The 20,906-nt window shown below is 32.1% G+C and overlaps 1 protein-coding gene across 2 annotated transcripts in view; it reads right to left on the bottom strand.

Moving 5' to 3' along the window:
* The window catches only part of GLS (glutaminase), a 79,467-nt gene that overhangs the window by 52,763 nt on the left and 5,798 nt on the right, over positions 1-20,906 (bottom strand). For both annotated transcript variants that reach the window (XM_090281941.1, XM_090281949.1), the window contains exons 2-6: positions 12,951-13,047; positions 12,478-12,599; positions 7,614-7,743; positions 6,830-6,909; positions 4,554-4,717 (exon numbers count right to left, since the gene is read on the bottom strand). In XM_090281941.1, the coding sequence (XP_090138067.1) occupies positions 4,554-4,717; positions 6,830-6,909; positions 7,614-7,743; positions 12,478-12,599; positions 12,951-13,047 (593 nt within the window). The remainder of the gene's footprint in view (positions 1-4,553; positions 4,718-6,829; positions 6,910-7,613; positions 7,744-12,477; positions 12,600-12,950; positions 13,048-20,906) is intronic.

Here is a 20,906-nt window from a genome sequence, read left to right as displayed (position 1 = left end):
ATTGCTATGTTACTAGTCTCCTGAAATTTTAAGCCAGTTTACCTTCTGTGATATGAGCTTATGACTAAACAACTCTGGGCTCTGGAAAATAATCTGGCAGTTTTTCCAACTGTTAAATAGTTACCAAGAGGAATAAAAAGATATGTGCACACCAAAACTTGTACACAAATGTTCACAGCAGCGTTATTAAGAGACAAAAAGTGAAAAACCCAAACATCTTGATAAATGGATAAACAAAATGTAGTATTATCCATACAATGGAATACTCTTCGATAATTTTTAAAAAATGAAGTACCAGTACATGCTATAATATGAAAACACCTTAAAAATATTATGCTGAGTAAAGGAGGCTTGTCATAAAAGACAAAATGTATGATTCCAATTATATGAAATGTTTAGAATAGGCAAATCTATAGAGACAGAAAGTAGATTACAAATTGCCAAGGGTAGAAGAGAAATGGGTACTGATTAATTGGTGCGGGGCATCTTTTTGGGGTGGTAAAAATATCCCAAAATTGAATGTGGTGATGGTTGTACAACTCTACAAATATTCTAAAAACTACTGAATTTTACACTTTAAATTGGTAGATTACATGGTATGGGAATATCCCACAATATGTATCTCAAAAAAGCTGTTAAAAATTTTAATTTAAAAAATAAAAAAAAGACAAAAAATTGGGTAATTGACAGTTTACCAATTTTCCTTAATAGCTATTCTTTAAACACTGTACATTTTGGGTTACCCACAATAACGACTAGTTCCAAAAGTTAAAATAAAACAGTATAATATCTGAGTATTACAAACAAGATTTCTTCTATTCCAAATTATACTAAGAAAAGTTTGCTTTCTCTGAGATCACATGCAATGAGAGCAATTACTGTCATGGCAAGAGGGAGCCAAGAAACAATTTATTTAATTTTACTTTACTCACCTGAAAGAAAAATCACATGCAGACAGAAAGTAGGATATGGAAATTCAGCTTTGCTAAATTAGTTTATACTTGTAATTGTGTAGATACATCTCCATCCTTTCATGTTTTGACATTATCAGGTTTATATTCTAGGGCAGTGATTTTCAACCAGTGTGCCACAAGAATTTGTAAAACACGTTAATACCTGACTCTTTAGTCAGGGTCACTGATCTCTTTTCCCTCAGATTGTAAAATTAAAAAATGACAACAGCCAATACAACAACAGCTGTACGGTGTGAATGAATTGAAATTATGCCTATTTTTTAGTTAGATCAGCAAAAAATTATCTTTTGATGTGCTGCAGAATTTTAGTAATCAGTTTATGTATGCCATGAGGTGAAAAGGGCTGAAAATCACTGCTCTTATTGTCCCAGAAGGCAGCTAATGTGTATATTCCAAATGGTACCACATAGATGTGGACATTTAATATTTTCTAAATCATAAATATGCAGCAAATATTACATAAGCTACATTCAAGATCTTTAAAAGAACACTAAAACATTTCATGGCATGACAGACCAATTTTCAGATGTAAGAAACTGCTCACTCTGCCTTTGGCTCAAAAGCCAGACATCTGAATGTTTGGGAATACACCAGAGATATTATAAAACCAGTATCTGCTGAAGATTAAAACCTCCTACTAAAACCTATAACTATAAAATCTACTTTTTCTCATGCTCTGCCATAAGGAGGGGAGAACTGAAGGGTTTAATTTAGAATTAAAAATATTCATGACAGCAATAAGCTAATTAATAAAGGCTACTATTTAATGACAAATATTAGCTTAGTATGACAAAATGGACATAGGCAACATTTAAATTTTATGGGCATATTTTTAAGTAGAATACAGAAAACTGACTAATTCTACACATATTTATTCTTGCCCAAGGCAACAACATGCATAAAGTTCTTCCGTATTATATTTTCAAACTAAGAATATGAACCATAAAAATATATGGTTCATAATTGAGGCTATGTCAAAGCTAATACAGATACTAAATGTTAAAAGTTAATGTTCAGTTTAATATGGATATTTATATTTTAGGTATCATACTGGAATTTTACAGGTCACAAAAAATTAAAATACATTCACTATTTGGTTTAATCCTGCAGTACTCACTCAAACAACCACCCAAACTTCAGTATTTCTATAAAATTCAGTCTTATCTTTCTCGTGTATATTAATTTAACTTCTCTTCATTTTCTAACCTGCTACACTTACAAACCAACATACACATCTTGGCTTCTGTCAATTACACACTTAAATTAGCAGTATGAAATGCTTGAGTTTGTCTTCTTTTTCCATGTATCAGACATATGTAATTGTTTTCTGTATCATTTAGTATTAGCTAGCTAAGTTACTCTTTGAGAATCAAGGCCCATATATCCTCCATAGCTGTTAATACAGGGGAAGAAGGCTATAAAAATGTGCTGATTAACCTAATTTCCATTACAATGTAAAAATACTTCATTAGGAGATGCTGGTTTCCAAATTAGCACCTCCATCAAGTAACTTATTTCTTCATTTATAATAGAAAATATCAGCCAACTACCTGACACAGGACTAAAACTTTATATGCCGTAAAGTATTTTAAAACTACTGATATTAAAAGAGTAACTATTATAATTTCTTTATCTAGTATTATATTGATATTAATCTTAACTTACATAATTTTATAAAGCTGGGACAATAATACTTATGTAAAAAAAATTTTAAATGCTACATAGTCAGACATGCACATACACAAAGTGTATACAGTTTCACCATAAATCTACCCTTTAAATTTTAAATATGAAAAAGACCTATAAATTGTTTTTTCTTGGAGCTAGTCTAAAACCAGACTCTAGAGCACAGAACCTATGCCGAACTCAGGAATGATATAGTGAGGCCTCCAATTTTCCATTACTTCAAGATTCCTAGTATCAGCTCAGGCCTGAAAAGGTCAAAGAATATCAAGGCAAAATCTCCTGTTAAATTTCTTATTTCAGATATAAACCAGTGCTAAAGTCCTTGAGTTCTTATCATGATTTTCTTATAGATACTGTGTCAATAAAACATAATTTCTAAAATCATACATGTACATGGTAAAAAAAAGTGTTTTAATGTTAAGTTCATTTACTCCAAGTTGAATTTGTTTCTAAAATACTTCTTCATATTCAAATTCTTATATTTCTTAATTTGTATTCTTTAAATACCTTTCTCAAAATCAATCAATTCACCAGAACCACCCAGATTATTCTATTTTACCCTATGTAGAAAAATACTAATTTTTCCTGTAAAATGTTTAATCTTGTTAGAACAAGAATATTTATTTTTTCATATTAAATCTTGATGTCAGTAAATTTAAAAAATAAAGTACTTCTTCATGTAATGTCCTTACTGAAATTGCTAGTTTATGGTAATCTTCATAAAGTCAAATGTAGAATCAGGATAGAAAGAGTAAGATAAAAGAATAAAATATAATAAAATAAATAGGAAAAGAAACATATGAAAATACCTTATAACTTTATTTAAAAAAGAAAATAATGGCTATAAATCGCACTTCATTTTTTATCCAGCAGAAGAAAAACATATAAAAGTATATTTCTGCCCTGGCTGGTGTGGCTTAGTGGACTGAGCAACAGCCTGCAAACCAAAGGGTCACTGGTTTGATTCCCAGTCAGGAAACATGCCTGTGTTGCGAGCCAGGTCCCCAGTTGGGGACATAGGAGAGGCAACCATACATTGATGTTTTTCTGGCTCTCTTTCTCCCTCCTTTCCCCTCTCTCTAAAAATAAGAAAATCATTTTAAAAAAGTATATTTCTTCAAAACCTTATTGCAACTACTGAATTCCTTCACTCTTGCTTTCTTCAATTCTGTCTTATCACTCAATGAGGAACCTAGGATATGCCTGAAAAATTAAAAAAATACAAACAAATCCATAGGTTTGTATGTAGATTTAAATCACCAACTATCAGATTAAAAGTACTAATTACTTTTGCCCTACCCTTTTTTTGTGGATCCCTGTAAAGTAATAAGGCTTATTAGTTGTCCAACTATTTTATGCAAGATGATTCTTTCGAGTATTAAATATTATGAAACAGAAAAAGCAAAAGAACTATCTCAACCAGTGCCACCATTAAAAATTTATTATGGAAGCTTTCAAATATATACCAAACACAAAAGCAGAAATAACAGAATACAGACACTCATGTATCTATCATTCAGCTTCAAAAATTACTGACATATAGTAATAATCACATCCAGCATTCACAGCAACACCCTACTGAATTATCTTAAAGCAAATTCCAGACATTGAGAGATTTTACTATAAGATATTCCCGTATAGGTGATTATGAAGTGAAAATCTTACTGCCTGCCCCCATCTTTTCCTCATCCCACTTTCCAGTGGTATGAAATACCTAAAATAACCATTTTAAAAAGGAGGTGATTAAACCATCTCTATGGACTTCACAGAATTCTGTGAAAAATGAAAGTATGAATGCTTTTAATTTTCTTAAAAAATGAAAAAATAACTACTTAGGTTTACATAGGAGAGTAAGATATTTCTTTTTGTGACCAACTTTTATATAATTCTTACCATCTTCATTTAAAAACAGTTTGTTGAATCTTAATCCACTTGGCTCTTTCCCAACATATCGATGTACATATTCTGTTCCAAGATCATTAACAGCAATCGCATATTTCAAAGGTTTTACACAGGACTGAAGACAAAATGGAACTTTGGTATCTCCAATAGAATGCCTATTTAAAAACAGATTAAAAAATAATTAAGATAAACTGGAAAAAAAGTAACTCAATCACTTACTGGAGTTATTTTCACATTAATTCTAATTTACAAAGGTTTCCCCATACTTCAACCACAGGTTTACTTAGATATTAAAAAAATAAAGTATGTTTATTTTAAAAGGGATAGTACAAATAAAGGCAGAAGCGTAAAAGTATTCAGGTAATAAAATAATTCCAAATTAAATAATCAAGTAATGTGAAAAATTTCCTCAGGGCAATGGAGTATGGCCTTCCTTACTCCTACCTGTATTCAATCATATAAAATGAACTAGTCCTTTTAGAAATTAGTCACCTTTTATTTTTATTTATTTATTTATTTATTTTTTACTCATAGCCTTAACCATGGCAAAACCATGGTTGAATTTTTAAATGGAGCACAATTTAGATTCAATACCATTCTCTGAGACCCTGTCTATAAATACCTCATCTTGTCAACCATATCTACTTATAATTCCAGCCCCATTATATTAAATGGCAACCTGTATAGCTAGCACTAATGGTAATCATTATCACCATGTAGATAAATAAAACAAAAAGAAAGCTTCATGATAGCAAATTGGGATGCACATGTAGAAGAGAACAGCTTTAAAAACAGAAAAAGCCTCACTGACCCTATTAAAATGTAAGCTTCACAAGGGCAGAGATCTTTATGTGGTTGAAGTATTCCAGGTGCCCATAACAGTATCCCACATATTACAGGCACTCGTCCATTCAGAATGAAACTCATTCATAGTGAAACTAAGCACTATTAATAACTACCTCCGGGTAAACAGTGATTAACAAAAAGCAATGTCAGAGGGCCACCTCACTTCTATTATGGAAGCAAAATACATATGTATATATAGAAAAAGGATAATATTTTTCCTCTCATCTTTATAAAAAAATTAATTCAGATTATAACTTTAACTTGACAATCATTCTAAAGCCTGTCTCCCTGCCCTGGCCAGTGTGGCTCCGTTGGCTGAAACATCGTCCCGTAACCAAAAGATTAGGGCACATGCCTAGGTAGCGGGTTCAATCACTGGTCCAGGGGCGATTCCTGGTCTGGGGGCATACAGGAGGCAACCAAATGATGCTTCTCTCCCTCCCTTCCTCTCTAAAAGCAATGAAAAAAAAAAAGTCCTCTGATGAGGATGAAAAAAAAAAAAGCAAGTCTGTCTTCCTACTACCTTTGGATTTTAAAAATATATATGCTTTAGTCCAAAGTCAACTTTTAAAATCTCCAGATAAGAAAACTAAACTAAAAGAATAATCTCTACACACAAAAAATGTTTAAGAGAAAAGCCTTGTGCAAGCATTACATGATAATAATTTTCTCCAAATATAAAAATTTCCATTACATGATAAACCATTTCCTCCAAATACTAAAACAGAAATATCTCTGCCTGCTGGAATGTGATCCATAAAGATAAAGCTACATCTTCTCAGGTATTTGTGTCCTTTCATAGCATTCAACATTTAATTCAACACACAATGAGTGCTTAGTATATTTTACAAGCCCAGATGAAGATAAAAAACCTATCATCATGACTACATGTTCATGGATTAGATTAACATTTAGTCAAAATGCACTACAAGAGATCTAGGTGCTAGTTTCGCCTTGTCCAGTATTATGCAACCTCTGGGCATCAGATTCCTTAGCTCAAGAATGAATGAACTAAACCATATATATGTATTTTTTTTTTTACTATAAATACTGGAAGACAATGATAGCTTTTTTCTTTTTGACTGGTAAAACTAAATTACATCACAATACTAAATCTTTATATCTGATTCACAGCATAATAAAAAATCATTCTTAAAAAAATATTCCAGAACTTTATACATTTTTCCAAGGACCTGTTTTTAATTCATTGGTTTTTGAAATCAAATCATTTTCTTTGAAGTACCCTCATCATTATCCTTTTTATAATTCTGCTAGATCCTCATTTGCCAGTGGCTGTGCCTCTTAGTGTGAGCACTTTTCAAAGATGGCTTTCATGGACTTCACAAATTTCTGCATGTTTTGCAACTGATTTCTTACTTGGCAAATGACTGATGGTTTTCATGGATTTAAAATAAACTTACCTCTGTCCATCCACTGTGCAAACAGATACACCCCACAAATCAGGACTGAACTTCGCTAGTTGAGGAATATAATCTGCAACCTAACCAAAATATTGAAAATTAACAGATATAATACGAGAAAATAACACTTATTTCTACAAAAAAAAAAAAAAAATCTCAATTTGGCTTCTACCAATGAATAGTTCTTTTATAGCTCTCAGTGGCTTTGCAGTCTTTTATAACGCTATTCGTAAAAACTAAGGGCACAAGAGACTTGAGGATTACAGGTGATATCTAAGTGATATCTCTCGATCTCCATCATCACCTATGTTTCCCAATGCATTCTCCAGGACTTGAAATTTTTTATAAGGGAAATAGAGAATTTCTTTAATTGGGGTCATGCTGGTAGGGTTTCACTATCTAAAATCTTTCAATACAAAGAAGAAATAAAATAGCCCTTATTATTACTTAGAGGAATATTTAAACTGAAAACATTTAATGTTCAAAGATAACATCTCTGCAGAAATTCCCAATAAAGTTACTATTTTATTAAAGATTTAAAAGCCATCTCAATCATCTGAAAATCAAAAGGAATTTGTAAACTTAACACTTCTTTTTATCCAAATAACAAAGTTAAATATTTAAAATATTTTAAAAGCACTTTATCCGATGGCTTCATTTAACTTAAATTTCTTAATTAGCAAAACCCAAGAAAACTACACAATTTTACTCTCTATATCCCAATATTACTCTCTAAGTTTATTAAGCGATTGGTTTAGGAAAATATTCACATTAAAAACTTTACCTTTCCTCCAGACTGCTTTTTAGCACTTTCATATAACTCATCGATGTGAGAGGTAAAAGACATAAAGTCAGGAATGACAAACTTTCTTCTAAAAGCTTGTGTCAACAAAACAATGTTGCTTTGAACACATCTGTGGAACGTGAGAAAAATAAATAAAAAGACTGAACACCCTTCAAATATGAGTACTTGAATATAACAATATTAATTGGGAGAATATTTAAGCAACAGAGAAATTCATCATTTTATACAACAAACTAAATTCTATAAATTATACTCTTCTTACATTATTTTATTTCCTTCAAGCAGGCTTTCATATAGTTGGTTTTAATTTGTTGAACAAGTTAGAGAAATAAATTAAAGCAATAGAGCATTCCATTAGGTTAAGTATCAAGACCATCTAAAAACAAGTTTCTTGGCCTACCAGAGTTGATAAGCATTCAACATGATGTTTAGTTAACAAAAATCAGACTTGAGTATGTCATAGTTGAGATTCTGTTTATTTTTCCATTAAGTAACCTCAGACGTATATCCCTTAGTTCCTATAAAACTATTACTAGTATTTCACAAAAAGCTAAACAGTTTGTATTTTAATATATTTTTCCTGAATTATACTTCAAATATTTGCATTTCTAAGCTAAAAAATGGAGATAAAACCAGCTTTGTTTAGTCAGATTAATTTGTCTCTTAAATAACACTTATTAAAATGCTTGTAAAAATAATGAGCAATTCTAAATAAAGTATATAACATAGTATAATTAAATTTACATTACTTGAATCACCAAAAATGTTTAATTACATTATTTCACTGATTGTAAGATATGTAATACATTGTAGAATAAAAATGTTTCATTGTTTAAAACTATTTAAAAGATGGCAGATCAAATGATTTGGAGGGCATGAAATCTAAGGATGTGAACGAATATTCTACTTTGTTCTAAAAAGGATTTAAGCAAGAAAATCAATATATCAATGTAACCTTAAAGAAGGTTACAGCCAACCATATACTTGAGGCTCATCTTCTTTCATTTCGATAACTCAGAAATAAAATATTTAATTGTTAAAGGAAACCTTGCTAGACATGAGCATCAAGCTATAATACCAACTTAAGACTAAGCCCTTAAAAAACCCAAATGTTTATAGTTGAATTATTAAAGTCAAGCCATTAATTATGGGAAGTCATTTATGTAACAGGTTTCTCATAGGTAAGTGATGTGACACTCTATTAGCAGCTTCTTTGGGGTAAAGAAAAAAACCCAAATTGGCATATAACAAAATATACTAAGTTTCAAGTACTAGTCATCCTGTTTAATCCTCAAAACAAACAATTTGAGGATAATTTCCCCACTTTACAAATAAGAAAAGTCTAACTTGAAAGTAAATAACTTGAATTAATTATAAATGGAGAAATGAAGAAGTAGACACTCCTAGCATTTCTTTTTTTAGTCCATGGTAAATAAGAAATTTTTATATCTCAATATTTTAATTCTGGTTTTTAAAAATAAAACATCAAATTAAAGTTAAAAGACAGATTTCACATATTAACTATTAATAAAAATTCAAACTATATACTCACTTGGTCAACATAAAATTAAAACAATGATTTAAAATAAAATAGAGGCTGTTTTCAGTAACAAAGATGTGCCCCAATACATTAAAAATTATAGTACTAATTTCCATTATTAACTGATACATGCAGAAATAATTAACACCTGAGACATAACAAGTATTGATTTCAATAAACTTTGATAAATTGTTTTCTGATAGCTTTACAATGTTGATCTAAAAAATATTAAGTTTTGCCATTCATTTAATATTTAACATATTTCAAATGGCAATTCAATTTGTACATGAGAGTTGAAAGAAATATATACTGAAGAATACATTTATTAGCAAAAACAAGTTAAAACAATTCCTGATCTCAAATCACTGTATCTGTATCAAATCAAATATACATCCTTATTTTTTAAGAAATCATACATGAGAAAATATGAGGACTGCCAATCAACTTTAAATTATTAACCTACTACTAACTATTTAAAATTATCAGCACTTTTAAAAGTAGGCTTTATAATTAACAAAACTGTACAGTCAGTGAAAGTAGGGTTTTGTTTTTTGTTTTAATCAGAAAGTGCTGGTAAAGCTGTGGTAAGGGCCTTAACTGGTGAATTACTGTGGCCAATAAAAGCAACAGAAAACCTAAGAAGAGTGTCCAATTGCATAATGATGAGTATTCCAGGTAGTAAAGGTTTTTCTTGGGAGTTATTTTAATATAGATGGCATGAATCTAGAAAATCAGAAGTTATATAAAATGAACTCTGAGGAGCAAGTGCTTATTCATTTCAGTAAGTCACATCTTTCTCATGCTTTATTCAGTCTTATCTGCAAACTGGGAATAATAATCATTTTTCCTTCTTATGTGTTTATGATTAACAACTGTAATGCATGTCAATATTTTACAAAATATCTCACCTATAATTTTTCTCTAGTAAAATAACCCTGATTTAAAAAAAAATCAAACATTATACAAATGTAAAGACTACCATTTGTTTTTTTCTGACAGAAGACAAAAAAATTATGATCACACATAAAAATTGTCCTAATCCTCATACGGTTAAAAATGCAAAAATAAACAATGGCATTCACTTTCAACACAAATTTTCTACTTCTGTTAGTTTTAATGATAAATTAACATTAAAGACAACTATCTAGATGGGTACAGGCAGTCTCCAACTTTCAAATAGATTATGCTCCAAACAGTATGCTCAGAACTCATTTTCCCATTAAAAAAAAAAACAAACCTGATACTAAGTGTCCACGAACACCAGCAAATAGCATATTAAAACTGTGAGGCTGAGAGCTGAATTGAGGCTAACCATAGACCATTGTATGTCTGACAAAGTGACAAATCCTACTTATTCCCCAAGTCACTTTGCCCCAAGGCTAATACATAATAGCTCTTTCTCAGATTATACTAAAAGGCTAAATATATTAGCCAACAATGTATTTTAGGTAAAATATCAATACATGGACTTCAAATATGTCCACGTTTATAAATTATTTCTCTGGGAAAATGAATTCCACTGTAACATATCCTTCCTACCTGCATGGAGGTGAAATAGTTTTATTTCTGGCAACACTAAGTAGAAAACATATTTTGAAAATAGAGGGAGAACTTCTCCACAGCGATCACCATTCCAGGTGACCTGAAAAGGTTAATATTCAGAGGTTTTTATCACCTCATTCTAGGGACAAAAAGAGCAATCCTTGTGTCTATAGACTTAAACTTTTCCACTGTCTGCTTATACACCACAAAGCATTTGTCAAGTTAGAAACTGCCTATGTTACAATTATCGATTTTTTAAAAAGGATTGGATTTGTGTTTAAAATAATAGTAATTGTTTTTTATATAATCATGGGTAGAAAATTTTATGATTATGTTTTCTGGATTCATAATCAATATGTTTAAATTACTTTAAATTTCGGATTTAAATATAGCAATGTTTATAAAGCACATATATTTTTAAACAGTACTAAAAAATTGTGAGATATTGCTTTCACTTAAAATTCCAAAGCAATTCCTCATACCTATTATCAACAGATCTACCTTCCATCTCTCTGACATAATTCCCCAGAAGGCACCATAACCAAAAGTACTTTGCACAGAAAGCTCATGAACACTAAAAATAAAACAATCTTTACTGCAAAGGTACAGCTAACTAGAAATGATTTCCTTTCTCCACAAATAAACAGGTTCTGAAGACTCAAATGCCTAACACCAATTCCAATATGGAACTAAAATCTATACTTTATAACAAGGTCAGTTAACAGAATCAAGAACCTTGCGGTGAAAGGATAAACCCAAATTGTCAGCAGTGCTTCACAGCATGCCAAGAAACTTTGAAGGGCCTCAGCTATACACTTATACCTTCTGATGACTTAAAACTCCAGGATATTCCCAGGAAATATCTAGAATAAATACCATCCAGCCCCTCAAAGAAAATAAAAGAAAAACAAATAAAAATACATATATACATACAAATAAATTTCCAAGGTTGATGCTCGGATTATTTGAATCCAGTTCAACCTAAGCCTCTGTCTGGCCCGAAAAAAGGCAATGCCTTACAGCAGTGTTTACAATTTTATACTAATTTTCACTTTATTAGTAGTTTAAAATACCATTTACCTCTTTGGGACCCATTACAAACATGCTGTTCATTAAATCATTAAGTAATCAAACTAGTAGGAACACATTAATGAAGATAAATAATAAACAGGCAAATAGGAAAATCAAAAATAAATATTCTCCATCAAACAAATCAAGGCATTAATCACCAAAGTTATTTTTAGTTTTTAAATATTTGAGGAAAATAAAAAGTCAAAAGTCTATGTATTAATACATCTAAAGAGAAGAGAGAAGCAGATAATGAAGAATTGTAAATCTAAGGAATACAGGCTGTCTGAAGCTTTCTCACTTTCTAATGTCATCTAAATCACCTTGAAAGAGAGACCATGCTGAGAAAGCCTACAAGACATTCAGATGAATTGAAGATCAATTTCAGCCATGACAGGACAGAGTATTCTGAGTATTCTCTATTTAAACTGAATGCAATCTCCAGGTATTGTACATTGGAAACATCCATGGCCATATTTCCTTAGAGCAGTTTCAAAGAAAGTATACAATAGCTCCAATGTATTAGAGAACCTTAATGTGCACCAAGTTCTTCAAACAATTGATGTTCATAAATCCCCCTTTTTGTTTCAGTTACACAGGAAGCACCAGCCTTAAAAGATGCAATTTTGTTTTAAAATAAAAATCACCATATAGCATAGCAATCACCATTAAATGTTTGTCAGAAATTTTTACTTTTTAAAAAGATCTTTGTCTAGCATGACACCATCTGATGTTGTTTGAAGAGTTAATCTTAACATATCCATACACTCTTTCAACCTGGGATCAGACGTTCGCAATCCTGTAGATTTGAGTGCCTGTTTTTAAAAAAATAAGAGTTTGTAAATATATAGTGCAAATAATGTATATGCTTATTCCAACTAAAAGTTTTTATTCCTGCACATAAAGACTTCTACCCAGGACCTGAATATGTATATGGCATTTTAGTGTCACTATTACCCACTTCTGGACAAGTTTCTCATTCTTTTTTCATTTTCTTTCACTGATTACCTTGAAATGAGCATAATGAAAATTTGAAACATAGTAAGAGAAATAGCAGCAGTCAGAATCTACATGTCAAATGGCCTTTAAGACTACTTTTCAATATATCTATTACTGATTCAGTACTACTTTTAAAAAGTTTCAGATAGGAAAATATAGAAACTTACTGTAATAAACTTATGAACGGGTATTTTCTCTTGTCCTTCTGCAATTGTATAGAACAGCAAATCTTCCAAGCTAGGTAACAGACCCTGTTTTATTTTACTAAAGGGGAAAAAAGAAGACAAAATTAATCCTTGTGTGAACACTCTAATAAATTTACCTACATCCATTATTAAATATTCACTGAACCAGACTATAGCTGAATTGATCTATTCATTAAGACTACTGTCATATTATATACTGATTCATGAAAACCAAACTGGTATTACTGAAACCACACTGAAAAGCAAGTACATAATGATTCATTAATGAATACAGATTTTTTTAATCTCAGGTTTTAAAATCCTGATTACCATTTCTCATTGTACTAATGCCTAGCATCTCTTACAGTGGTACCGTCCTGCACAGCTTAATACAGAATTACCCAATATTAATTACAGAGCTCAGCAAATGTTCAGGTAAGCGTCTAAACTTTGTTCTTTTTTTTGTTTGTTTGTTTTACTATAATGACTACACTTACATTTTATTCAAATAGTTAACTTGATTGCAAAATCTGAGGGAGACAGTAATTAAATACTGGACAGTAAATATTAGCACACAAGTTCTTGAATCCTGGCTATAATACTTAAACTGAGTCACCTTGTGTAAATCAACCTTTCTGTGATTCAGTTTTCTCATCTGAGTAAGGGAGATAATTAGTGTCTACCTCACAAGGTTACTGTGAGGATCAGCTGACTTATACATTCAATACCTTTTGAATGCTGCCTGGCAGAGAGTAAGTACTCAACTAATGGTAACTACAGTTACTATTTCTAAAGTGTTCTAGGCTTAAATATACAGATCAAATGCCACAAATCAGAAAGCCTGAGAGAAGAAAATTTTTTATCATAAAAATACACTAAAATCTTAATTTACTAGTATAGTAAAATGCTATGATTAACCAAACTTTTAAAAAAGGAACTTTTTCCTATCCATTGAAAAGCTTTCAAGTAAACAAACTACTATGAATGTATTAAATGTCTTCTTTTGGGGGCTCTGAAACTCAAATTAACACATTTCGTTATTATGTCCACCAATACTGTTAATCAGCATTATAGTGATGTTATAAGGACTACAAATCTAAGGCAGATTAATCCGTTCCCCACCCATTACTATTTATTAAAATGAGTGAGAAATATACACATCTGTGTATATACATATATATTTGTATGTATAAAATATTCTGGAAAGGACTTTACCTGTATTTCAGGAAAGCAAGAGAGTAAATTAGAGAGAAAGGAAGGCAGGGATACTTAGTTTTCTTAAATTCAGACCTTAATATTAGGTCAATTCTGGATTAGCTATTTGGTATAACAGCAATTTTCAAAGGAAAATTCTGTAATTACTTTTGTAAATTAAACTGTCACACAGCATAAGTCTGTTTAAAAATGTGTTTTTATACTATTAAAAAGAGCTTTTCTAAGTGTCCAAATATGTCCTGGATTACCCAAAGATTATATAATAGTTCCATACGTCAGTAAGACTGACCATATGTATTTAGTAATTAGTTAATATAACTATTTAGTGGCAAAGATGGATTTCTCTTAATTCAGAGTCCAAGCCATTTACCACTACAGTACAGTGGGTTTCAAACTTACTAGCTACTTATTAGTTGTTATTACTGTTATAATATACAATCGTTCTTGGTCTTACCCAGATCTAAAAATGTTAAACAGTGTTCAACAATACTAATAACAGCTGTCAAAAAATCAGTGAAAAAGAACATACCAATTATTTACAGAAAATGATTTGTCAAATAAACTTCAGACAGTGTTAGTTTATCACTTTAAAAAACTGCAGAATAAGGTTTCTATGTATTTATCACACCAGTAAATGGTATTTGGTTTGCTTAAAAGTTGTGTAAACAACATAAAATACATATACACTTCTTTAGCTTAAGGAACATAGAGAGGAAAAAAAAAAAAAAGAAAAATTAAACTGTCCGTGTTATTGCCACAGCTAGCAAAAAGGTAAATATTTACTTGCTTTTGGACGAGACTAATTTTTATCTACAGGAGATTTAAGTCGTCTTTAAAAAATATTATCACAAAATAGTCAATATTGAGAAAAACAAAATACTACCTATCTCAGCATTTAAAAACTCAGACTCTGATCTGAGAATGAGTTATTCTTCAACAATCTGGTGAACAGATTTTCCCCAGACTTTCTAATGAGTATTACTCCAAAGATCTTTCTTGTCCCTTTCTTCCTCCTCAAATTGAGTATGGCTTTGTGACAACACTTCATAACATATTTTGCTATCAAATTCAAAAGATAAAAACTTGGTTTTCAGTAACTATACAGTAACTAGAAAACCCTTGAGAAGTATTTAAGTTTTAATGATCCCCCAAAAGAAAGATTATAAAAGGCTTTCAAACCATAACATCAATAATTATTAATAAACCCAAGTGATCCCTCCAGATACCCTAGGGAAAAACATACAATGGTTATGACAGCATCTAAAACAGAATATACACAGATTAATAAAAAATCCTTGTTTCATATCTTTTTATTCCTTTCATTTTACCTCATTCCCTTTCTAATTTCTGCCTTTAAGATCCATTCACCATCACTGTGGTTCCTTCTTTTACCCATTCCTTCCACTACTTCCTCACAAAATACCTTCCTAAAAAAACAGAATTTCTTTAAAAAAATTCCCATGCACTTAACTGCCATCTATGACATGTACAACACTGTTAGTCATTGCTTACAACCTAAAAGCAAAACAGAACACATATATAAGGCAGAATTATAAGAAATGATTTATGAGATGCAATCACACTGAAAATTACTTCACTGTGGACTAATAAGGTCAACCTGTTTTAGAATAGGTAGAATTTGAGCTAGATTTGAAAGATGGGTAGGAGCTGGAAACATGGCAAGAAATGGGGATTTCAGACAAAGGAAATAGACCAACCAAAGCACTGAAAGTAAGCATTCACTGGATGTTTATAAAAACAGCAAACAACCAGAACATAGGATATAAGGATTAAGGTGTCTGTTTCTACCTTAAATACCTAATTTTCACGGCTGGAAGAAATCTACGTAAAATCAGCCAATAAATGAGGAGCCATGCCCCGCAAAAAAGGATCTTCAAAAATATTTTGTTTCTAAATGTTTATCATTTTGAATTTAGAGTGATCTTAACTGATATTAAGTGCTCAACAACACCAGCAAATAGCATATTAAAGCTGTGAGGCTGAAAGTCGAACTGAAGGTAACCAGAGACCATTGTATGTCTGACAAAGTGACAAATTCTACTTATTCTCCAAGTCACTTTGCCCCAAGGCTAACTGTAACAAGATCTTACATCTTTTAAAAGATTTACTATAAAAAACAAACAAACAAAACTTTGTTGTTTTATCTTAAAATCCTAGGCAGTAAAGCAGGGTGGGTAAACTGTTCCCAATTTACAGACAGAGTCTCAAAGTTAGGCAGCATGTCCAATGTCACACAACTCTTGAGTTGTTGGACCAGAATTAGTCCTTGAGAGCTGGTCCTTGGTTTCCAGTCCTAAATTCCTTCTGCTATATATCAACAAAAAAAGGGCAACATACTAAATCTGACAGGCTGAGGGGAGGCCTGCATGGTAGGCCTTACAAACCCAGAAATAGAAAGTAACCACATAGGGTGGCCTACCTAAAAGCAGGTCAGGACAGTCGCTCTAAACTTACAGCTTCCTTGACAAAGGTCAATTTTTACCCTTGAAAATGTTAGATGATTAATCTTTTGTTCTGCCTTGTTAAAACTGCATCCTGAAAAAAGTGAGGATGAGATTATATTAAATTAGGGCTGCTGTTCTGATTGGATTTGACTGAAATTTATTCAAGAGCAAGCCAAAGTAAGAAGCACAAAGCCAGCTTCATGCGAGGAAATGGCCAGGCTGTTCATATCGGCTAATAGCAATTTGTCCACATGCACAGTTTTTGAAATCTAACGGTGGTGGTGGTGCACGGGGGATCTGCCTGTCTCTGATGGGAGGATGAGGACATGGTAGATCAAGTCACCAATGTCCAACTCTGTTAGTCCCTCCAGCCAGGTATTTCTTCAGTCAAGTATCCTTTAATAAATCATTATAGTTGTAAAAATACAGAAATAATGTGAATTCTGTCATTTCAATCACTTTGATACCACAGCAGCAATATTTTCTTCAAAATAACTAAAATACATGGGCAGATATTAATAAAAAGCAAACTTAAGCTACTCATAATACAAAACAGCCATGAAAATGGAAAGGGCTGCCTTATAAGGGAGTGAAGGCTCTTGTCAAGAAGTCGTCGGCAGCCGTCCGTCTCGAGAGACGATGGTGTAGCTTCTTAAGAGTCTATATGCACCGCCGAGAATGGTTGTGCAGTCCGACTCGGGAGTGACACGGTATCTGTCTCCTCCCGTGTTAAATCGACATCTTGCGATGACGCTGAAGCTACAGAGCCTGGGCAGGGTGATATGGAGGGTCTGCTGTTGCCCATGCAGCAGACCCCCCCTCTCTTCGCAGCTGAAGGGTCCAAGGGAAAGACAGAGTCAATACAGCTTGGCTTCAGGTGCGCCGCAGGAGTTGCCGGTGTTGACTACAACATCAAACCGCCTTAGGGACTCCGGCTCCGGATTTTCTGTCGGGGTTTACTCCCTTAGCCTTTCCCCTGAAGCGGTATGCTGCAAGGCAGCGGAGGTTTTTTGGAGTCAGAGTTTTCCTTCTCTGATGTGCCCTGACTGGAAGATCGAACCAGCGACACTTAGCTCGCAGGCCGACGCTCAATCCACTGAGCCAAACCAGTCAGGGACTTGTCAAGAAGTATTGAAGCAGAAATGAGTAAAAACCTATAGGGAGTTTTCATAACAGAAGAAGAAAGAAGTACAATCATCTGGGGAGATGGGATTTTAAGGTCTCTTCCAATCCTGAACCAAAAATATTAATCAATTCAACACAGTATTTTATTAATCTGTTAATATTAGATTTAAAAAAAGTTCTAATAATGAATGAACTTTATTAGGTCATTTACTATCTGTGGCCAGTTTGTAAAATATGTAAAATGAGGTGGAATCAGATGTCTTTATAATCATTTCCAACTCTAATTCTCAGTTTTTGGATTGCTAAAAGTAGATCTCCTACATTCCTATATTAAAGACCATATATTTTATTGACTTGGGACCACCTATGTACACCTAAAGGACTTACATACTCACATTCTACGCATAAAGTTCAATTATCTGGTTTCTTTTAAAAGGGGGAGTACTTAATATCACTGAATTGTGTACTTACAAAATGTTAACTAGTAAATTTTATGTTTATTTTACCACATTCTTTTTAAAGCTAAGGGCAATTGCATATAGAAGATGAGAGTGAAAATAGCTATAGAAGAGACATGAAGGGTAGGAACAAGACGTACCTGCAGATAAAAAGATACAAAAATCCACAAAAGAACAAACTCATTCAAAGCAGAACCAATCAGAGTATGTAAGAATACCTTACATAACTAAATACAATTTAATGCAGGGGCCACTAACAGTAAACTATAGCAGGGGCCACCTGTTTTCGTAAATAAAGTTTTATTGCAGGACAGCCAGGGGTTATTCATTTACCTATTGTCTACAGCTGCTTTGCTACAGCTGATTTGAAAAGTTTTAACGGGGATCAAATAGCCTGCAAAGCCAAGAATATGTACTCTTTGGCCCTTCAGAGAAAAAATTTGCCAACAATTGCCTTAGGGCATCATTGTGTTACAGCACTATGTAGTAATGTTCCCTTAGAGTAAACATAAGTTAACGGGAAATGTTCGACTCTATTCATCATATTGTTTTAATATGGCAGGAAAATATGCAACATTTTCTAAGGAGATTTATACCAAGAATAGTTTAGAAATAAAAAATAGTGAATATAACTGGGTAACACTGATAAATAGCAGCTGTACAAACCCATTCATAATCTTTTTTCATAATTTTTTAATGTAAATGGTGCTTACTTTCATACATACCAGAAACAGGATATTAGGAAAGCAGACTAGAACAGCATAGTAGAAATTAAAAATTTAAAATACAACAATTGTGGTTCCTCTGATTATTGAGGTTATATATACTTATAATGGGAAGTCTCAAAAGTAACTTATGAGGAGACAGGAAAAATACCGTTCATTCTCACAAACCACCACTTCAATTATCATTTCAGCTTACTTCCCTCTATCACTTTTTAAAGCATTTTTTTTTTCAAAAGCTTAAGATCACTTAAGATATCATTTAAAAATTTGTAGTCTAACCTTTGGCCTAACATATTTTTCTTATATCCATAAAAAGTATCTGTATACATTTTAGATAACCAAATAAGAGACTTTCATGTGGATATACCATAATTTACTTAACCATTCCACTAATGTTATACACAAGTCTTCCTCCACTTTTCTCTAATATGCATAATACTGTGCCAAAATATGAGTAAATAAATCTTTTTATATCTCGGCTTACTGTTACCCTTGAGAATATACTTGAAGTTCTTCATACAACTTAAAAATTGTTCTTCAGAAAGTCTGTACTCTTTTAATAACTCCCATCAAGAATCTTAGGAAGTAGGTATGTCACTCAAAATATCCTCATCAATAAAACAATTTTAAAATCTTCTTTAGTGGCCTACACCAGAAATTAGTATGCAAAAATATATTTCTGAATCCTGAAAGCTATCAACTTTTTTTCATTATACAATATCAATAGTTCTGTTTTAAAATTAGCGCTTCCACTATAAACATTTCTTTAGTAAGCAATGTTACATACCTACCACAGATACTTCCCAAAGGAAGCTAAGGCACAGTAACATTTTGCTTCTACTACATTGTAGGTAGTCAGAAAAATCACCCAGTAATCAGTCATGTGCACTGTTTCATAACCAAAGCAATTTTACAACTGAGCAGATTCCAAGATAAAATCGTACCAACAGTGTCTTTACCTGAAAGCTATTTTCCTCACTTAGAGATGTCAATAATTAGTAACTATTTTTATAAATATATAAGTTCACTAGGTTTTCTTAAGCATTCCTTTTCTTAAATATTATTTATTTATTGAGAGAGAGAGAGAGAGAGAAAGAGAGAGAGAGAGAGAACGTCAAGGTAAGAGACGTTGATTGGTTGCCTCCAGTACATGTCCCAACTGGGAACTGAACCCACAACAAGCATGTGCCCTGACCAGGAATCGAACCAGTGACCTTTCACTTTGCTGAAGGACACCCAGCTGAGCCATAACAGTCAGGGCAAGCATTCCTCTTAATATCAAATAACTTAAAAGGTGAAAAAGCACAGACGAGTAACTCCTTGGTTTATATAGGATTTAAAAACTGAGCTCCTTATAGAATACAAATCCTATAATCAGACCTTCAATTTCTACAGACATAATTTTTCTTTACCTCAATACTACAAGAATGTAGTATACAGCTTTTACTGATTTCAAATATTTAACTCAAAGAAATCCACAAATATCTTCAACAAATTTCTCTTCAAGATGACATTTTTCTTTTCCAGACTAAAATAGTGCCCTACCCTGCATCTCCCTCCCCAATAACTTTTCCCACGTACTATTTCATAAAAAAAGATTAAATTTTATTTGATAGTCATATCCTGAATTAGTTGATTCTGAGGTAGACAGACTTCTTTGTAAAACAGTAAAGCCTGGAAACAAGAAGCTAAAACTCGAGACTAAATTTCAGGAACTAATTCATGCTCTTTTAGTGAACTTTATCTAAATATTAATCAGTAGCATGCAGTTTGTTAATTACAGATCATGTACAGATGTATCAATGGCTAAATAGATGTGTGGTTTAATGTAATCATTAGGCAGCAAAAATGTTGTATGTGTTATGATGCCATTAAAACAAAACTCATTGATAACCAAAATTTTTTTTTTAATATTGAGGAAATCACAAACAAAATGACTAAGGGGGGTTC

This window comes from Furipterus horrens, unplaced genomic scaffold (assembly GCF_987537825.1).
Source record: "Furipterus horrens unplaced genomic scaffold, mFurHor1.1.pri manual_scaffold_1, whole genome shotgun sequence".
In the NCBI taxonomy this organism is placed as follows: Eukaryota; Metazoa; Chordata; class Mammalia; order Chiroptera; family Furipteridae; genus Furipterus; species Furipterus horrens.
Note: the sequence above shows the minus strand (reverse complement) of the source record. Positions and strands in the feature narration are given on the sequence as shown.